Source organism: Dermochelys coriacea, chromosome 9, assembly GCF_009764565.3.
Source record: "Dermochelys coriacea isolate rDerCor1 chromosome 9, rDerCor1.pri.v4, whole genome shotgun sequence".
Classification (NCBI taxonomy): domain Eukaryota; kingdom Metazoa; phylum Chordata; order Testudines; family Dermochelyidae; genus Dermochelys; species Dermochelys coriacea.
Genome location: NC_050076.1, coordinates 82750699 through 82767586, shown reverse-complemented (window position 1 = coordinate 82767586; position 16888 = coordinate 82750699). Strand labels below are relative to the sequence as shown.

At 43.1% G+C, this 16888-nt stretch overlaps 1 protein-coding gene across 3 annotated transcripts in view; it reads right to left on the bottom strand.

Annotated features, from left to right (window-relative positions):
- LOC119861605 (vascular endothelial growth factor receptor kdr-like) overlaps nucleotides 1–16888 on the bottom strand; it is a 189393-nt gene that overhangs the window by 53259 nt on the left and 119246 nt on the right. For all 3 annotated transcript variants that reach the window (XM_043492084.1, XM_038416926.2, XM_043492085.1), the window contains 2 exons: nucleotides 8162–8270; nucleotides 136–429 (listed from right to left, as the gene is read on the bottom strand). In XM_043492084.1, coding sequence (XP_043348019.1) covers nucleotides 136–429; nucleotides 8162–8270 — 403 coding nt within the window. The remainder of the gene's footprint in view (nucleotides 1–135; nucleotides 430–8161; nucleotides 8271–16888) is intronic.

Below are 16888 nucleotides of genomic sequence, written 5' to 3'. Positions count from 1 at the left end.
ACAGAAAAATACATACAGGCAATACCTGACTGATCCTGAGCACCTGCCATTCCCAAGGACATTGGTGGGCATGGCAGATGCTCAGCACCCTGCTCATAGTACCTTTAGTTGTTGTTTTCAGACAACAAGGCCTACCTTTAACATTGAGCTGGGTGTGCTGTTCTTGCACTTCCGTTCTGTTGTGTCGATTCTGAGCACTGCACTTGTACCGCCCGGCGTGTTCCTTTGTGACATTACTAATGGCCAGTGTCAAGGAAATGGAGTATCTTTCAATTTGCTCCTGTGTGAAGCTGGCGGGCACCACCTGTGAGGAGGGGTAGTACCACGCCAGGTGATCGTAAATGTATCTGGAGGCTCTGCAGGTCAGCTGAACATCACTCCCCACAATGGTGGTGATCGATCGGTCCGTCTGCAGACCCAATTTCACGTCTAGGAGAAAGAGAAAACACACCTGGAATGAAAGCACAACTGAGAGGATTTTTGGCTGCTTGTTTTCACCTTGAGGGTCAAATTTCAAAGACCAACGCAATGGGATGAGCCAGAAAAATGCAACCCCAAAAGCCTGCAATTGCACATGCAAACAAGTATTTGTGCTTGCAAATTGGGTAACTGTGTCCACTGCCTGGTCCATGAGCCTTTCGTAGTTTGGCCCTGAGTGTACTAAGAACTACTCAATCGGTAATTAACTAAAATGATGTGTAGAATTAATTAATGCGCTGAGGCTAATGGAGCTAACTTTTAATCAAGTGAGACCTCTCTCCATGCAGACTGATGTGCACGTATGAGATGCTTTCCCTCTGTCTACAGTCAAAGCCACAAGATATTGTTTTATCAGAGTAAAGAAACCTGCTCATATTATTGTTCTTCATAGGTAACGTTGGCTTTCTCTACAATTCCACAATCTCCCCAACCCTAGAAACCTCCTTTATTTCTATTATACCAATATTTGTCTTCATCACATCTGCCTCAAGGGGTATTTATTTGGTCACTGAACAGATGATTTAAAAATCCTTGCAGCCTTAACTTTCAATAGACTTAAATAAAGAAATATCAGGAGGTATGAAACCAGTTCATCTGTGACAGAATCCTTGGGTCCTTACTTTTTTTGTTTTTTACTCCAGACAAAACTTCCACTGGCTAAGTGCCAATGTGAATCCCACTGAAGACAAAATAAGTTGTTTCTGAGTAAGGACCCAGTGGTTTAACCCCAAGACATTATCCTCATCCTCTGTGTGAGCCACCAGAGAACTGGAGTGTGAGAAACACAGTCTCCTCGCCTTCCTTTTATTCTATTTCCAATGACCCGTCCATCCCAGGGACTTGACTTTCACAATTGGGGCCCATTAATAATAAACTCAGTATGCTCTGGAATTATCTCCTTCTATCTGGCAGATCTGGATTTTGGAGCAATTGAAGTGGAGATCTCTGAAGACTCCCTTCCAGATTTTCCTTAAGACCCAGCATATGCTGGGACAGGACAATTAGGGAGTGTCCATTCTATATAGTCCTCCAGCAAGGATGAATGTTTGCAATAAAGGTGCTTGTTCTTTGCTTTAATGCTGCTCTGTAACTATTCATTAAAGACAGGTTTCAGAGTAGCAGCCATGTTTGTCTGTATTCGCAAAAAGAAAAGGAGTACTTGTGGCACCTTAGAGACTAACAAATTTAGTTGAGCATAACCTTTCATGAGCTACAGCTCACTTCATCGGATGCATCCAGTGAAGTGAGCTGTAGCTCATGAAAGCTTATGTTCAAATAAATTTGTTAGTCTCTAAGGTGCCACAAGTACTCCTTTTCTTTTTATTCATTAAAGGCCTCCTAATAATTAGGATGTAACAGACAGCACTTTGGCAATGACAGAACTTAGTGTAGGAGGAGCAGCTACTGCACTTAACAACATGGCAAGCTCCACAGTTGAGAAATACCCAATCTGCCACACACACACACACACACACACACACACACACACACACACACACACACACATATATAATTCTAATTTTTTAATTAACATGGCCCACATTAAATGGATTAAAAGCTGGCTGATTTATCTCAAAATGTAATTGTCAAGGGGAAATCATTGTCACAAGTGGTCAGGATGCCAGCTTTACATCTCAGCACTTAGGTCTTTTGCATTTGTGAAATGAAGAAAATGGCCATTGATTGTGGAGAGACTTTGCAGTATTAGAACCTTAAAGTTCTACTGTTTCCAAAGGGTGAATTCCACTGAGTGACTGGGGGCGGGGGGAATCTCTTTCTTTCCTCCATGGTGGCTGGAATTAGAAGGCTTTGGGTATGCACTGTCTAGGGTGGGGAGTGCTAGCTGGAAACCCGCACAGAGGTTTGAGGCATTTCCTGGGTGAGCCTTGAGTTCTTCTTAAGCTGTGCCTTTTTCCGAGCTAAAATCATTTTCAGTTTTCTAGCCTCCCAAATGAACTTTTCACATGCATGTTTTTCTACTAACTTAACATTCTGGGAGCACAGCGTTGGGTTGTTTTACTTTCCGTTTCTTCTCCTGACATTTTTTTAGTTAGCATTTTGAATATTTTTAGCTGGGACTTCTGTTATTTTCTTCCATCTCATTAGCCTTTCAAGAAGATCTATCTGCTCTGATAGAATATTTATTGATTTTTAGGTACAGTGGAAAGAAAAAAAAGTTTCTCTCTTTCTCTCTCCCCCTTCTCCTCCCTTGTCTGGGAGGAATTTAAGTTTTGAAAGAATGGTACAGTTTAGTCCATCTGTAGACTACTATGCGTTCACAATCCTGAACCTAAGATATAATTAATGTCCTCTCTCTGAACAGACACTATTTTATAAGACACCTAATAAGTCTCCTGTAAGAACCAACCATGTGGCCTTTTCTCTTTTATCAGCCGTCTCTGCACATTTGTCTTCTGTATTGTATTACGGGCTAGTAGTAGCGATGCGATACTCCAGTTGTGTGGGATTCCCTAACACAATAGGGAATGCTCCATTGGGGGAAGGTAAAATGTCAGCATAAATCAAAAGGGAAGTCTGGTTCCATTTGTATTTACAAGGAATTAATTGGTTTTAATTTCCTGTGCTTTGCAAAATAACGTATATAATTTAAAACTTCTGCTGTTTCCCAAATTCCATGTCTGAGCCTGTCAGGATAGCGGAGACGCCTCCTGTCAGCCATAGAGAGTGTAGAAAGAGCAAGAGAGGGGGTGAGCCTGACAATCTGAAGCAACACAGACCTTTTCATGTGGCCTGTAAACATGTCAGGAATGAGCAAATTGATAGTGGCAAACATTTGTAGAATTGTCCAATTCCTAAAGCATTACAGTATTTGACAGCAGATTCTTATCTGATGTCTGAAATAGAATATTTTCTTTCGAATAGAGATCGTATACTCCATTTTTCTGCATTCTTGTTACAGCCAGATAAAGGTGGAGGAGGCGCTGTTGTTATTGTTTATTTATTATTAATTATTATTAATATTGAATGCAGTAGCATGCAGAGATGTCAGCCAGGTTGAAGTCCCATTTTGCTGGATGCTATACAAACACATAGGGCTTGATTGTAAGTTCTCAGTGCATATGGGGTGGTATGTGGTTGATCTGCCCAAGTTGCAAACCAGAGACTAAAGGCAAGAGACTTCTCAGAATTGGAATTTCTGATATTTGCTCCTCTCGTGTTACAACAGATTCCAAAATAGTTACTTCCCATGGGTGTCCCTAACCAGTGGTGGGCAAGGATATGAGGCAGTCCTAAAGGTTTGATGTATTGACCATCTAGCATCTTCCAAATGCAAAATATTACGATTGGGGCAACTAGGTGTCAAAACTGGGGTAGGCAGTATAAACTGAAGACAAATCTGATATCTTATTGAAACTGTATTGGGGATTTAACTAAGTAGAATGTAAAAACTGGAGTAAGAGTTAGGAGAGGACATTCCTAATTATCACAAAGTACTGTGAGTGCTTTACTTGGGCAAAGCAGTCAGGACACCTGCAGGAAGAGCCTAAAGAAGGTATAGCTCTGCCATCTAATGATATCATTTTCCATTTAGATGGCCCCCTTATATGGTTTGGTTTTAGGGTAATGCCCAATCCCCATGCAATGAAATGTATTCTGCCGGCAATGAAACATATTAAAAGTAGCTTTCAGTGCTATTTCCAGTGTCTCTGTGAGTTCTGTAGGCGCCTGCCTTTAGAAGGACAAACGGATTAATCTGATATTGCAGTAGGTCAAAGGGAGAGTTTTCTTTCCTTTCTGAAATGAATTTAGTGTTGGTGAAAATGCCAGGTTGGCAGCCCTGGAGTCTGAAGCATTATATTTTCACCCAGAACAGGTGCAGTCTGGGCAACGATGTGCACGTTTCCTCATTATTCCCCATTACACTGCATGGTCAAAACACTTCAACCCTGACCTGAAAGGACTATCTCTAGAGCAAGAGGGGAGTTTGTGTGTTGTTCTGCAGCCCCCAAACTGGCAGTATTATAGCGGGTGCTGTAACATGTTGGAAAGACTAAAACCTTATAGTGTGCGGCAGGTCATGACCGGTTTTCATAGGATGGTATATTGACCTAGCATTTAGACATAGCTCTGTCTGATGCACAAGATACTCTCCTTCTCCACTTGCAATCTCCACTTGCAATCAAGTTTCCATAATCAGGACCAGCCTTATATGCAAACAACTGCTGTGGTCCCTGTGATTATGGATACCCCAGGCACATCTCACAAACCATCTCAGTCTCTCCCTCCAGCAGTGGGACTAGATGGCGAGGCAACTCTCCATGTGATTTCTCCAGCGTCTTAGGGGCCTGCGAGTCAAAAACCCAGACATGTCTATTCAACAAAAGATGGGAAAAATTGTACGTTTCCATTTTTTGTCAGCCTTGCTCAGTATGGAAAGTGGGCAGAGTTTTTCTATATGTGAATCAGGCCCAGAGTTGTTGCTCTTCTGACATCTGCAAGGGGACTGGCCTCTTTGATGGAGTCACATGCACCTCTCAGCAAAGGATCATCCCACCAAGAGACAAAGCAGCAGGTCAGACTTGGTAATATTTTACCAATGGAATCTAAACAATTCCACTTTAGGGACTGTGCTGTCTGCATTTAGCAAGATTCAGTTTACTTGTGATCCATAAATGTCATCATTCTTCCTTAAACATCTGATTTATGTGAGTCGGTTGCTATCTTTTAATGTCTCTCGTTCTCCCAGGATGGCATGGAACTCATATGCTTCCCTTTAGGGGTGAGAATATCTTTCCTAGCCCTGTTCATGATCTGGTATATTTCAGATGGAAAGAAGACAATTTTGTGATGGGAATAACCCTAAATGGTTTGATGTAAGCAGCACATGGATAACGAAGGCTCATGTCACATTGTCTCTGGAATGTTAATATAAAATGCCTTCTGGGCTGTTCTCTCTCTTTCCATTTTTATTTAGAGAAACTTGTTACCAAGTAAAAACTCCTTTCAATGTAGAAGTCAAAGTTCAGCTTTCTTAGGTTTTAAGGCTAGACAGGACCATTGTGAACGTATAGTCTCACCTCCTGCATAACACAAGCCATCGGACTTTCTTGAATTAATTCCTGCTTCACATCCCATAACAGTGGTTGAACTAGCACATATCTTTTAGGGGAAAAAACCCCATGCACTCTTCATTCAATTTCCAGTGATGGAGAATGCACCGCAACCCTTGGTAAGATGTTCCAATGGTTAATTACCCTGACTGTTAAAAATCGGTGCCTTAAACATTTGCTCCCTGTATGGAAAAATATTGGCCTTAAACAAAATTAAAAGGAGGTTTGAAATATAAAACTTCCAACTGCTCCAGAGAAAACTAGCCTTTCTGCCAAGTTGTCTAACAAACGTCTCTGTGGACAAAACAGCTTCATTAGCGGGGTGAAAGGTTTTTACCACTAACAGGCCCATGGGTGGCTGCCACCCTTTGAACCTCATCTTGTTCCACTTGTATTTCCCACATTGAGCAGCCACAAAATTGGTTTTAGTAGAGGATGGAGAGTATTAAAAAGCATTGTGGGTAGAACAGCAATGGGAACAGACTGATTTGATCATTGAGAAACCCATCCAAACATAATATCTGGCACTACTCAGAGCAGAATGAAGCCTACATGAAGGTTCACATATGGCAGTGGTAAAGCGTATAATTAATAACTGATCTCCAGCCTGACAGGGCTGTTTCAGGGACTTCTGAGATCTGTGCTGTCTCTCTCAGAAGAGCATCCTAGGAGGAGGGGGAGTCTTTTCCCTAGACCAGCAATATTGGAACACAGAGCACTCTGAGCCAGTGTTCCCTCTAATTTTTCCCATCCATGTGCAGAATGGATTTTGTTATGTGCACCAATATGGAGGTGATGTGTGAGGTGTTATATACACATATTGGTGTACATAACAAAATTAATGTGGCGGGGTGGGGCCGAGTGGTTTGGCGTATGGGAGGGGGCTCAGGGCTGGGGCAGATGGTTGGGGTGTGGGAGGCTGAGGGCTCCAGCTGGGGGTGAGGGCTCTGGGGTGGGGCCGGGGATGAGGGGCTCAGGGCTGGGGCAGAGGGTTGGGCTGAGGGGGGCTGAGGGCTCTGGGGTGGGGCTGGGGATGAGGGATTCACGGTGCAGTGGGGCTCCCCGGAGCTAAGGTGTGGAGAGAGGATTCCCCCCAGCTCTCTCTCACAACAGCAGCACCTGGGCTGGTGGGGGAGAGGCACCTCTCCCGCAGCTGTGGCAGGTCCAGGCCAGGTTGGGTTGGGCCCGGAGGAGTGGTGCCTGTCCCCTAGCCACGACAGGTTCGGGGCTGGGCTGGGTTAGGACTGGGGAAGGGGTGCCACAGGAGGTCCAGAGCTTGGGGAAAAGCATCTCTCCCTGCCGCAGCCCTGAGTGCCTGCACGATGCTTAATAAGCAGCTGTGTGGCCATGCAGCTTAGAGGGAACTTAGACGCTGATCACCTCTCGCCTATTCCCACCCCTGACAACCCCCAGTGCCGGGGGCCTGTGCAGGAGAGTGTTGTAGGGCTGCATATATTGGCCTTACGTTGCTCCTGCATTGGAGAAATATGCCTGGGGGACATAGCCATCCTGTTATGGCAACTGCATGCCACCAGGTAACAGGATTGGCAGTAAGGTTTGATGCACACATTCCTTCTTACCCCTGTTTAAAAAATTACTGACATACTTTACAGGCATGGTCCTAACCGACACAGTGTATAAGAGTCCCTGCAGTGTGTAGGGCTATTACTGCAATGTAGCTGAAACTGCGTGAAGGATTCATGCTGGATAGTTTCTTCAGTGAATTTTGCCTTTTCTTGTGATCCTGGGCAGACTGTGATGCTTTCAGGGACATCTGTTATTTGGAATTATTCCTGGATGATTTCCATGAATGACTACTGTGTCTGTAGCTCCTTCCTGAGCAATATGCTGTTTGTAGTCAACACTCAGCAACTGAGTTGTTTTGAATGAACAAGTCACACTGTGTGTCTGCATTCCCTGACAGGAGAGCTTCACTCTTCGTATCCATTTCCCAGTGCAAACACTAATGGTTGAGAATTTGACATTTGCTTTATATGAAGCGTCTGCAATATTTGTTTAAAATTCACCATTTCAGTGTAAATTCCTGCTGGTAGAGTGTGTCCAGAAAGGGAACTGAGAAGGGAGGGTGCACAGTTAAGATTCATTTGTTTAAACATTTGGACAAATATGCCAGGGTGTAAAACCTTCTGATTGCACTGCTAAGGGATTCTACACTAACAGATTAAACAGATATGGGTTTGGAGTTGTGTTATTTGGAGAAATAATATAGAATCATAGAAATCTAGGGCTGGAAGACCCCTCAAGAAGTCATCCAGTTCAGTCCCCTTAATTAGACATTAGACATTAAGAAAAACTTCCTAACTACAACTGTGGTTTTGGGTTAGGTCCAGATATGGCCCTTGCTTATCTTTGCAAACCTCATTGACTCCAATGGGATTGCACCATTGTAGGAAAGGGCTAATTTGACACCTAGGTGCCGGAGACCCCCATGAAGTCCACTAGGGACTTTGCTATTGCCATTGATATTACATGGAAATTGCTTGGATTTGGTGGTGATGGGCAATGGTATGAAATCCTGAGACAGATAAAACAGTGCAACCAAGCTTTTATAAAGCAAGCACCCATCATCTGTGCGGCCTGTTATTTACCTGAGACATAGAACTTGGTGCTTCTCTCCTCTTTACCAATCTTGTTTGAAGCCACACAGTAATAGATCCCTGATGCATTGCTATGTTCTGTTGTCAACTTGCTTATGATCTGTCAAGCAAAGGGAGAAAAAGAAAGGGGTTTGTTTTTAGTGAATCCATAGTGGGGCAGTGGGACAGGGTGATAAATGCTGTAGATGAAAGTGTTATATTTTATGGTAGAAAAACTACAATTAGCAAAGGAATCACTATTAATGAATGAAGCCCAGTACCGGGCAAATGTTTTTCTCCCATCTCCCTTTATCTCAGTCAGTTCACTTCCCTTTCCCACCCCCAGCAACTCCTCCCCTTTACTTCCTCCCCCTACAAACAGGGCTTCTCTTTGCAACACACCTGTGGGACATAGACACAAAAGAAAAATTCATGCAAGAACCTGAAAATACAGGGCTTCTCGTTTATTCAGTGCCAATAACTTTTCCAACAACCTCACATTCATGATTCTTTATTTCTGCTGTAAATAATTTTCAACAAGGAGAGGATGCCAAACTTTGTGTGGACATTAGGGTAACTCTGAACCTAAAAATGAGTGATGTCCCTTGAAATGAGGGACAGTTGAGAGGTATGTTCCCCCGGGGCAGGAAAGTACTTGGCCCTGTCTTTGATGAGGTTTAGTTTGTTCTTATAGGGTTTCTTTGGGTCAGAGGCTGCCTCAACAAAACAGGTCTCTCTTCTGACCCTGAGGAAAATATCAGAACTTGTGAAATGTAGAAGACTCTAGCAGAAAACCCAGAAGACATTGCTCGGACAGCAAGCTGGATTTCAAATGGAGGGGAGTCTTTCAGCATTGGCGGGGAAGAACTTCTTTCAATGGTTCAGTCAGAAATGTGGGCCAAGTTCAAGTCCATTCTTATTATCTTTTGTTTCTGGAGATCTCTCTATGCCAGTCCACTTTGATACATGCCCTTCTGAACAAACAGATTGTCTCATGGCTCTGGGTCATCATGATGCAACATCACACTATCATTAGGAAAAGTCATAGATTCATAGATTCATAGATACTAAGGTCAGAAGGGACCATTCTGATCATCTAGTCCGACCTCCTGCACAGCGCAGGCCCAGAATCTCACCCACCCACTCCTATGAAAAACCTCACCCATGTCTGAGCTATTGAAGTCCTTAAATCATGGTTCAAAGACTTCAAGGAGCAGAGAAGCCTCCCTCAAGTCAACCATGCCCCATGCTACAGAGGAAGGCGAAAAACCTCCAGGGCCTCTCCAATCTGCCCTGGAGGAAAATTCCTTCCCGACCCCAAATATGGCAATCAGCTAAACCCTGAGCATATGGGCAAGATTCACCAGCCAGATACCCAGGAAAGAATTTTCTGTAGTAACTCAGTTCCCATCCATCTAATATCCCATCTCAGGGGATTTGGCCTATTTACCCTGAATATTTAAAGATCAATTACTTACCAAAATCCCATTATCCCATCATACCATCTCCTCCATAAACTTATCGAGTAGAATCTTAAAGCCAGATAGATCTTTTGCCCCCACTGCTTCCCTTGGAAGGCTATTCCAAAACTTCACTCCTCTGATGGTTAAAAACCTTCGTCTGATTTCAAGTCTAAACTTCCTGGTGGCCAGTTTATACCCATTTGTTCTTGTGTCCACATTGGTGCTGAGCTGAAATAATTCCTCTCCCTCTCCTGTATTTATCCCTCTGATATATTTATAGAGAGCAATCATATCTCCCCTCAACCTTCTTTTAGTTAGGCTAAACAAGCCAAGCTCCTTAAGTCTCCTTTCATAAGACAAGTTTTCCATTCCTCGGATCATCCTAGTAGCCCTTGTCTGTACCTGCTCCAGTTTGAATTCATCCTTTTTAAACATGGGAGACCAGAACTGCACACAATATTCCAGGTGAGGTCTCACTAGTGCCTTGTATAATGGTACTAAAGCCTTCTTATCCCTACTGGAAATACCTCTCCTGATGCATCCCAAAACCGCATTAGCTTTTTTCACAGCCATATCACATTGGCAGCTCATAGTCATCCTATGATCAACCAATACTCCAAGGTCCTTCTCCTCTTCCGTTACTTCTAATTGATGCGTCCCCAACTTATAGCTAAAATTCTTGTTATTAATCCCTAAATGCATAACCTTACACTTCTCACTATTAAATTTCATCCTATTACTATTACTCCAGTTTACAAGGTAATCCAGATCCTCCTGTATAATATCCCGATCCTTCTCCGAATTGGCAATACCTCCCAGCTTTGTATCATCTGCAAACTTTATTAGCACACTCCCACTTTTTGTGTCAAGGTCAGTAATAAAAAGATTAAATAAGATTGGTCCCAAAACCGATCCCTGAGGAACTCCACTGGTAACCTCCCTCCAACCTGACAGTTCGCCTTTCAGTAGGACCCGTTGCAGTCTCCCCTTTAAGCAATTCCTTATCCACCTTTTGATGTTCATATTGATTCCCATCTTCTCCAATTTAACTAATAATTCCCCATGTGGCACGGTATCAAATATCAGTCAGCTGGTCTCATCTTATTTCTGGATATTTCATTGGTACTGCTAGCAAGGTGCTGAACCCCTCACAACTGAGATGCTCCTGCAAGATTACTTTGCATTTCCCTGGAGTTTTTCACCTGAGGATCTCAAAAATACATTTGGAATAAATATTACTTTCCTTGAAGTCCCTTTTAACGAGTTTGAGAGCCAGAACTTATAGCATTCCCCCTGGCCTTTTGGCCTTATCTCAGAGTGCTTTGATGTGTAGAAAAGCATCTCAGGATTTTCTTTTTAATATCCTAAACTAAATGCACACAAGACATTCCTTTTCTTCTCATAAAGTTTCACCTTGCCTGTGGTTGGAGCAGGGTGGGATGAATTTTCAGTGAGTTGCTTAAGGTTTTTTGAGCTTTGTTGCTTTAAATCCTGTAGGGAAATGAGATTCAAAGGTTTGATCCCATGTGAATTTTACAGTTCACCTCTGCAGAAGAACAAGTAAATGAAAAAGTGTCTTTGTTTCTCATGAGGACAGACTGTGCTGTAGTTAAGCAAAACCAGGGGAAAAATCCAGTTCCCCTGGCCTCCAACACAGGAAGGACAGTGAGACCCCAAATGCTGCCACTGCACTTCATTTCTGATGTGTCAACAGCCATTTCATGGGAATGAAATTGCACCAAAGAGGGAACATTTTTTGTACATTTTTTCTACCAGTCCTCCCCCTCCCCCCACTATAACACTTAATAATGGCCCTGATTCTGCAAAGTACTTGAAAACTTTGATTTAACATTAAGCACTTGCTGAAATGGGGACCAATATCATCTGTATTATTATCAGAGCTTATATTTATATAGGTTTTTTTAATCTCCCAAACGATTTGTGCAGGAATTGCTGCAGTCAGGACTGCGAGTCAGCAACCTCTGAGATGAAATTGGACAGCTGTTTGACAGCTCACAGCCTCACTGCATGTCAGTACTGCACTGGAAATCAAGGAGAATACTTGGTAGCCAGTTAAAATGGCAGGGGGGGAGGTTGCAGGTAGGCAGAGTGTAATTATCCCTAGTGGAATTTGGCAAGAGCACCAAGAGAAACAACCCTAGGCTTCTGAAAACTGCCATGGGATCTTACTGTCCACTTGCTGGTCAAGAATACAGGATTTAAAAAATTTAGTCTATATTCCAAGGAAAACCCTGATAGCAGGGAAAGGAGAAGAGAAGATGACTAGAAGCCTTGCTATGCAGATGTCATTTATCAAGGCAGTACTTAGATATGAAGGTGATTGGAGGGGTGGAGAAACATTCCCCGTTCTTCCAATTTGGGGGAAATTCTTGGGGAAATCTTACTGAAGGTAGGAGAGAGAGAGTAATAGATTTCCTTGTTTGCATATAATGCACTCAGGTACCATGGTGATAAGTGCAGTATACTCATCTAGATATGGCAGATAAGACCTCAGTTTAGTGTCTTGTCTTAGAAAGAGCACCTCAAGAAGCCCTCCAAACAGTGGCTTTCACAACAGCAGCATTCAGCAGAGAAATGCATAGGATTTCAGTGGGGGAAATGAAGGCTTCAAAGTGATTTTATTTAATAAGATGAATCCCTTGAAACCATTATGCATCAGCTCTTCACTCTGGCTTTATGCTTCTAGGTAAATCCCTGAGATCAGGAGTCCAATTATCTTTGCAGCATCTTAAATAAAGTTCTCAGTTGCCAGACTGTCCTAATCTTGTTTCAATTTCCAATAAAACGATGCTCTGGAACACACAAATATTCCACCAGGGATGTTAACCAGTTTGCACAAATCCCTCAATCCCTCCCATAGTAAAATCAGACAGGTTTGTCTTTCAATCAGCAAAATATACCTGGCTGAACCTGAATAGAGTGGTTAGGAAACCAGTACTGGGATCTGCTTTTGAAGTAGCCATGGACGAACTCGGCAAACAGGTTCCATGGACAAGTAACCCCTATTAACCCCGAGTGTTAAAAAAAAAATTTCATACGCAATGCAGATGTTTCCACAGATGTTCATCAGCTGTTATTCTAGATAGTTAAAAAAAAAAAAGGCTGAGCAAACATCACCACCATTAAATATGTCTGTGCTTGGCCATGAACCACAGGTGGAGATTAGGGGACTATTGCCATCCCTTTTGAATTAAAATAATTGTAATGCACAAGAAAAATGTGCAAAAGGAGGGTGAGTGTGGGGAATGGGATGAAACTGAGCAAATGAAAACATAAGGCTAATATAGGGGAACAGAGGCCTAACAGTGAGGCCTATTAGATTGGAATCACATCTCAAGTGAGGTGGAGAAGACTTATCAGCTGGGACATTTAAAATAGACCTGGGACAAAGCACTGAAGGATATTCTGATGGAATGATCCTACATTGCTTGCAGGGAAGAGCTAAAGGATCCAGTGAGTCCTCTCCATCTCATCTCTCTAATTTCTATGCTTAAGGACAGACCTGGAAAATTGTACCAGGAGTAGAAGTATCCTGACTATGTTGTCATCTGCTGGATCTAAACTTTTACCCTATTTTTCTCTGAACAGATCCTTTTCAGCTAGAATACCGTGTTCTCTGCTGAGTTATAGGGATTGCTCTGAAGTCAAATCTGCAATTACGCTGAAACGACCCATATTTGTAGTGCCATTATCATTGATGAAAGGTGGCAAACTGATACTTGAGAGACTGTAGTCTTCTGTTTTCGCTCTGTAGCAGCCCACACACAAGTGCAGTTCAAGCTTCCACGACACATTGCCCCTTGCCAGCATGACTAGCAATCAGCGGTGTGTCTAACGAATCCTCTCCTCCTCTGCCGAGACTGTGCATAAGCTGATTAATGACAAGGTATTGCAATGGCAGTTGTACTTCGGATACTTTTCTCGAGGGAGTTGGATTGAACCCCCATCAATCACTACAGAGAGGCCACCAAATGCCCTGCAGGGCTGAACAATTTCTGACTGCTGGGGCTGGCTTTGAACTCACGATATAGAAGGCTTCATTGGCCCTTACATAATCCCTGGGCCATCCAGTCACTCTAGTCCAAGTGCCACAAGATTAACTAATAAATAGTTATAATAAAAGCAAGTTAACTAATTAAATTTAAAACCCATCCACAAAAGAGATGAATGCGATCTCTAAGGCAAGTAACGAGAAGACACTGCTAAAAAAAAAATGGACGGGAATAGTCCAATACATTCCATATGTTTAACTGTGTAATGTTCCTGCACTGATAAAAATAAAAAGGAGAACCTAGTTTAGAGGCAGCCAAGATGCATTCCACAGTCACACAACATGAGTGTTCTAAGACAAGCACAGTGTAGCTCGGCTTTTTCTTTGAGCTAGAGTAAGCTGGAGCCAGGAAAAAATAAATAATTTTTTCTACCCTTTGTTTTCAGTTCCTTGGTCTCATCCCTCCCTCTTCTGGCTCTAGTTAACAATTCTTCTCTCTTTCACTCCATTAGCTACATGTGGGCGAGGATGAGGAGGAGAGAAAGGGGGCCGAAAAGTGATCAGCTGTCTAACTCTGGCAGTGTGGGGAAGGAGATGGCTAGAGAAAGATGAAATTAACAGGAATTTCACTAGAAATCTTGCAAAGAATATATCAATTAGCTCCTTATTCAGCCACTTGGAGGGCAATGGTATCATACTTGTATTTCATTGTTAAAGTTGCTGTCTTAACTATCCTCAGTCAGATCTTAACATGTTCATTTAAAAGCTGATAAAGGAAGGAGTGAGGACTAGCAATCAGATAAGGGGCCAGGAAGCAGACTGAGGACTGCTGGGCTCTTCTCTCAGCTCTATGAATGATTAGCTCTGTGTTCTTGGGTAAGTCATTTAATCTTTGCATGACTCAGTTTCCCTGTCAAATGAAGACAATACTTACCTACCTCACAGGCGAATTGGTTGGCTTACTGATTGTAAAGTGCTATGAGATCCTCAGGTGAAAGGTGCTGAATAAGCACAAAGTATTATTATCACGTATATAAACATGAAATTAAAAAACCCCTCATTTACGCATCATGTGGTTATTTTGCTTACATCTGAGAGCCCTTTTGTATAAAATACTTTGTGCCAAATTGTACTGCAGGCCACTCTCACCAGGGGCCGACAATCATGCTTTGTTTGGAAAATGACTGAATGGTGCATCATTGCTTGAAAGGGCTGGCAGGCTATTGGCTCGTGGTGATTCTGGGAAACCCACCAAGTTAATTAGCAGCTGCCATTTGGAGCAAGGGAACCAGTGCTGCTTGCTCTAGACATGAACAATCACTGCAGGCACGATCATTGCATCTTTAGACCGACCTCTGCTGTCAGTAACCTAGACTGGGTCTGGCCCTAGCGCTGATGGGCAGGGGGCTGACTGTGCCTGGAGCATTCCTGTACTCCTGGAATATCCCAAGCAAACTAGCAGGTCCTGTGCTGTGCAGGAGTGGTGAGACTGCTTTTGCCTCTCACCCTGGGATTCACAAACAAACAAACCCAAAGTGGGCAGGGCGGCCCTTGGCATGGCTCCTTGGAGCTCACCAGGCACTCTAGGAAGAAGGCTAAGCCCTTGAAAGGGATGGTGCAGCCCACACATTGCCCTGTACACTGGAGAGCTCAGGGAGGGGTTGTGCCACTGTGTCCTGCCCTCTGCATAAGCCAGAGCCTACATGGCACAATCTGCTTTCTGAAATTTGGATGCCTTATCCAGAAATCAGGGGTGTGACTGCTCACCTGGCCCTGTTAAACAGACAAACATGCTGCTGTTTTTGGAAGCTCATTTGAAATGTGCACATGTGTGGGGTGATATTTTTAAAATGTCTTGTTAGCTGTTCACATATCTCCAGCTGACAAACTCCTCTGCAGCTCAATCCCTGTATTCTGCACCCCCAGGCACTATACTTCATTCCTCCAGGGCAGTTTAACTCTGATGTTTTCAGCTGGAGCTGCTTAACGCCCCCCTAGGTCCTCCTAAAATTCACCAGCCAGATAAAATCATAAGGCTCCCCACAAAAAAACCTCCAATCAGCTGCATGAACAGGGCAAACTAACTCATCAGATTCATGCATCCGATGAAGTGATCTGTAGCTCACAAAAGCTTATGCTCTAATAAATTTGTTAGTCTAATAAATTTGTAAGGTACCACAAGTACTCCTTTTCTTTCATCAGATTCTGAATCACATATACATGTGTGGGAGAGAAAAGACCCACAGAAACAAGGATTGCATTATCTATGGACCCTGCTATTTTTTTTTTACTATGACCTATTCGCCCAACTTCAGATCAATACAATCAGTTTTATAATGGGATAGAGAATAAAGGAATATTATCCCAGCATCTTTCAACCTGAAGAGAAAATCTCAAAGCAATTTACATCCTGTGAGATGCTTCATCTGGCAATAAAATGAAGCCACCTCTGGCAGCTGCTTAATAGTTTAAGACAGGAAGTGAAGACTCCAGTGTCCAACCAAAACTGCAGGAAGAAATTAGTTGGCAGAACATAAATTGGCCAAATAGGAATTTGGCCAGGAAGTCTGAATTAATGCCCTGGTTATTGTGACATGCTGCGGTGTCCAGAATAACCTTAAGGCTGAAACTCACTCATGAGTCATCAGTCTTTGGGCAGGGAACTTCACAGAGGGAGAGTGATGAAATTCCCCTCCCGATCTGTGAAAAGGAATAATAACAACAGTCCTACATCCACAAGGATAATGTTAGACTTCATTGATTTTTGTGTGCAAGGCACTTAGAGATCCTGGCAAGGCATTATTATGAGATGGCTGGACATCTCAACTGAAAAATGTCACCTCCAGCAGCACAGAATCCCCTAGCACCTTGCTGGGTCATTGGATCGCTACTGATGCAGGGAAAACTCAGGGCTAAAAAAAAATGCAGTAGTGCCTCAACCAAAGTTCAAAACTCAGTGCACTTGATAGAGAAAAATTCTGGTTTTAGGGCAGCAGCCCCAGGAATTTATGGGGGGTAGTTTCTGCATTTTCAGCAGGCAGGGCCCTAAAATATTAGTGTCACTTTACAAACATGCATCTCTACAGGCCTTTGAGACCCTGAAATTGAAGGAGTCTTAGACAGAGTATGTGAAGAGCTGGAGACAAGGGAAAATTCACCCTCCCCTTTGCAGGACTTCATCTATGGCAGGACAGGCTCAAGTCACACAGGAAAAATAACCAATTTCAGCTAATCCCAGCTTCATAACACAGTCAATAAAAGCCA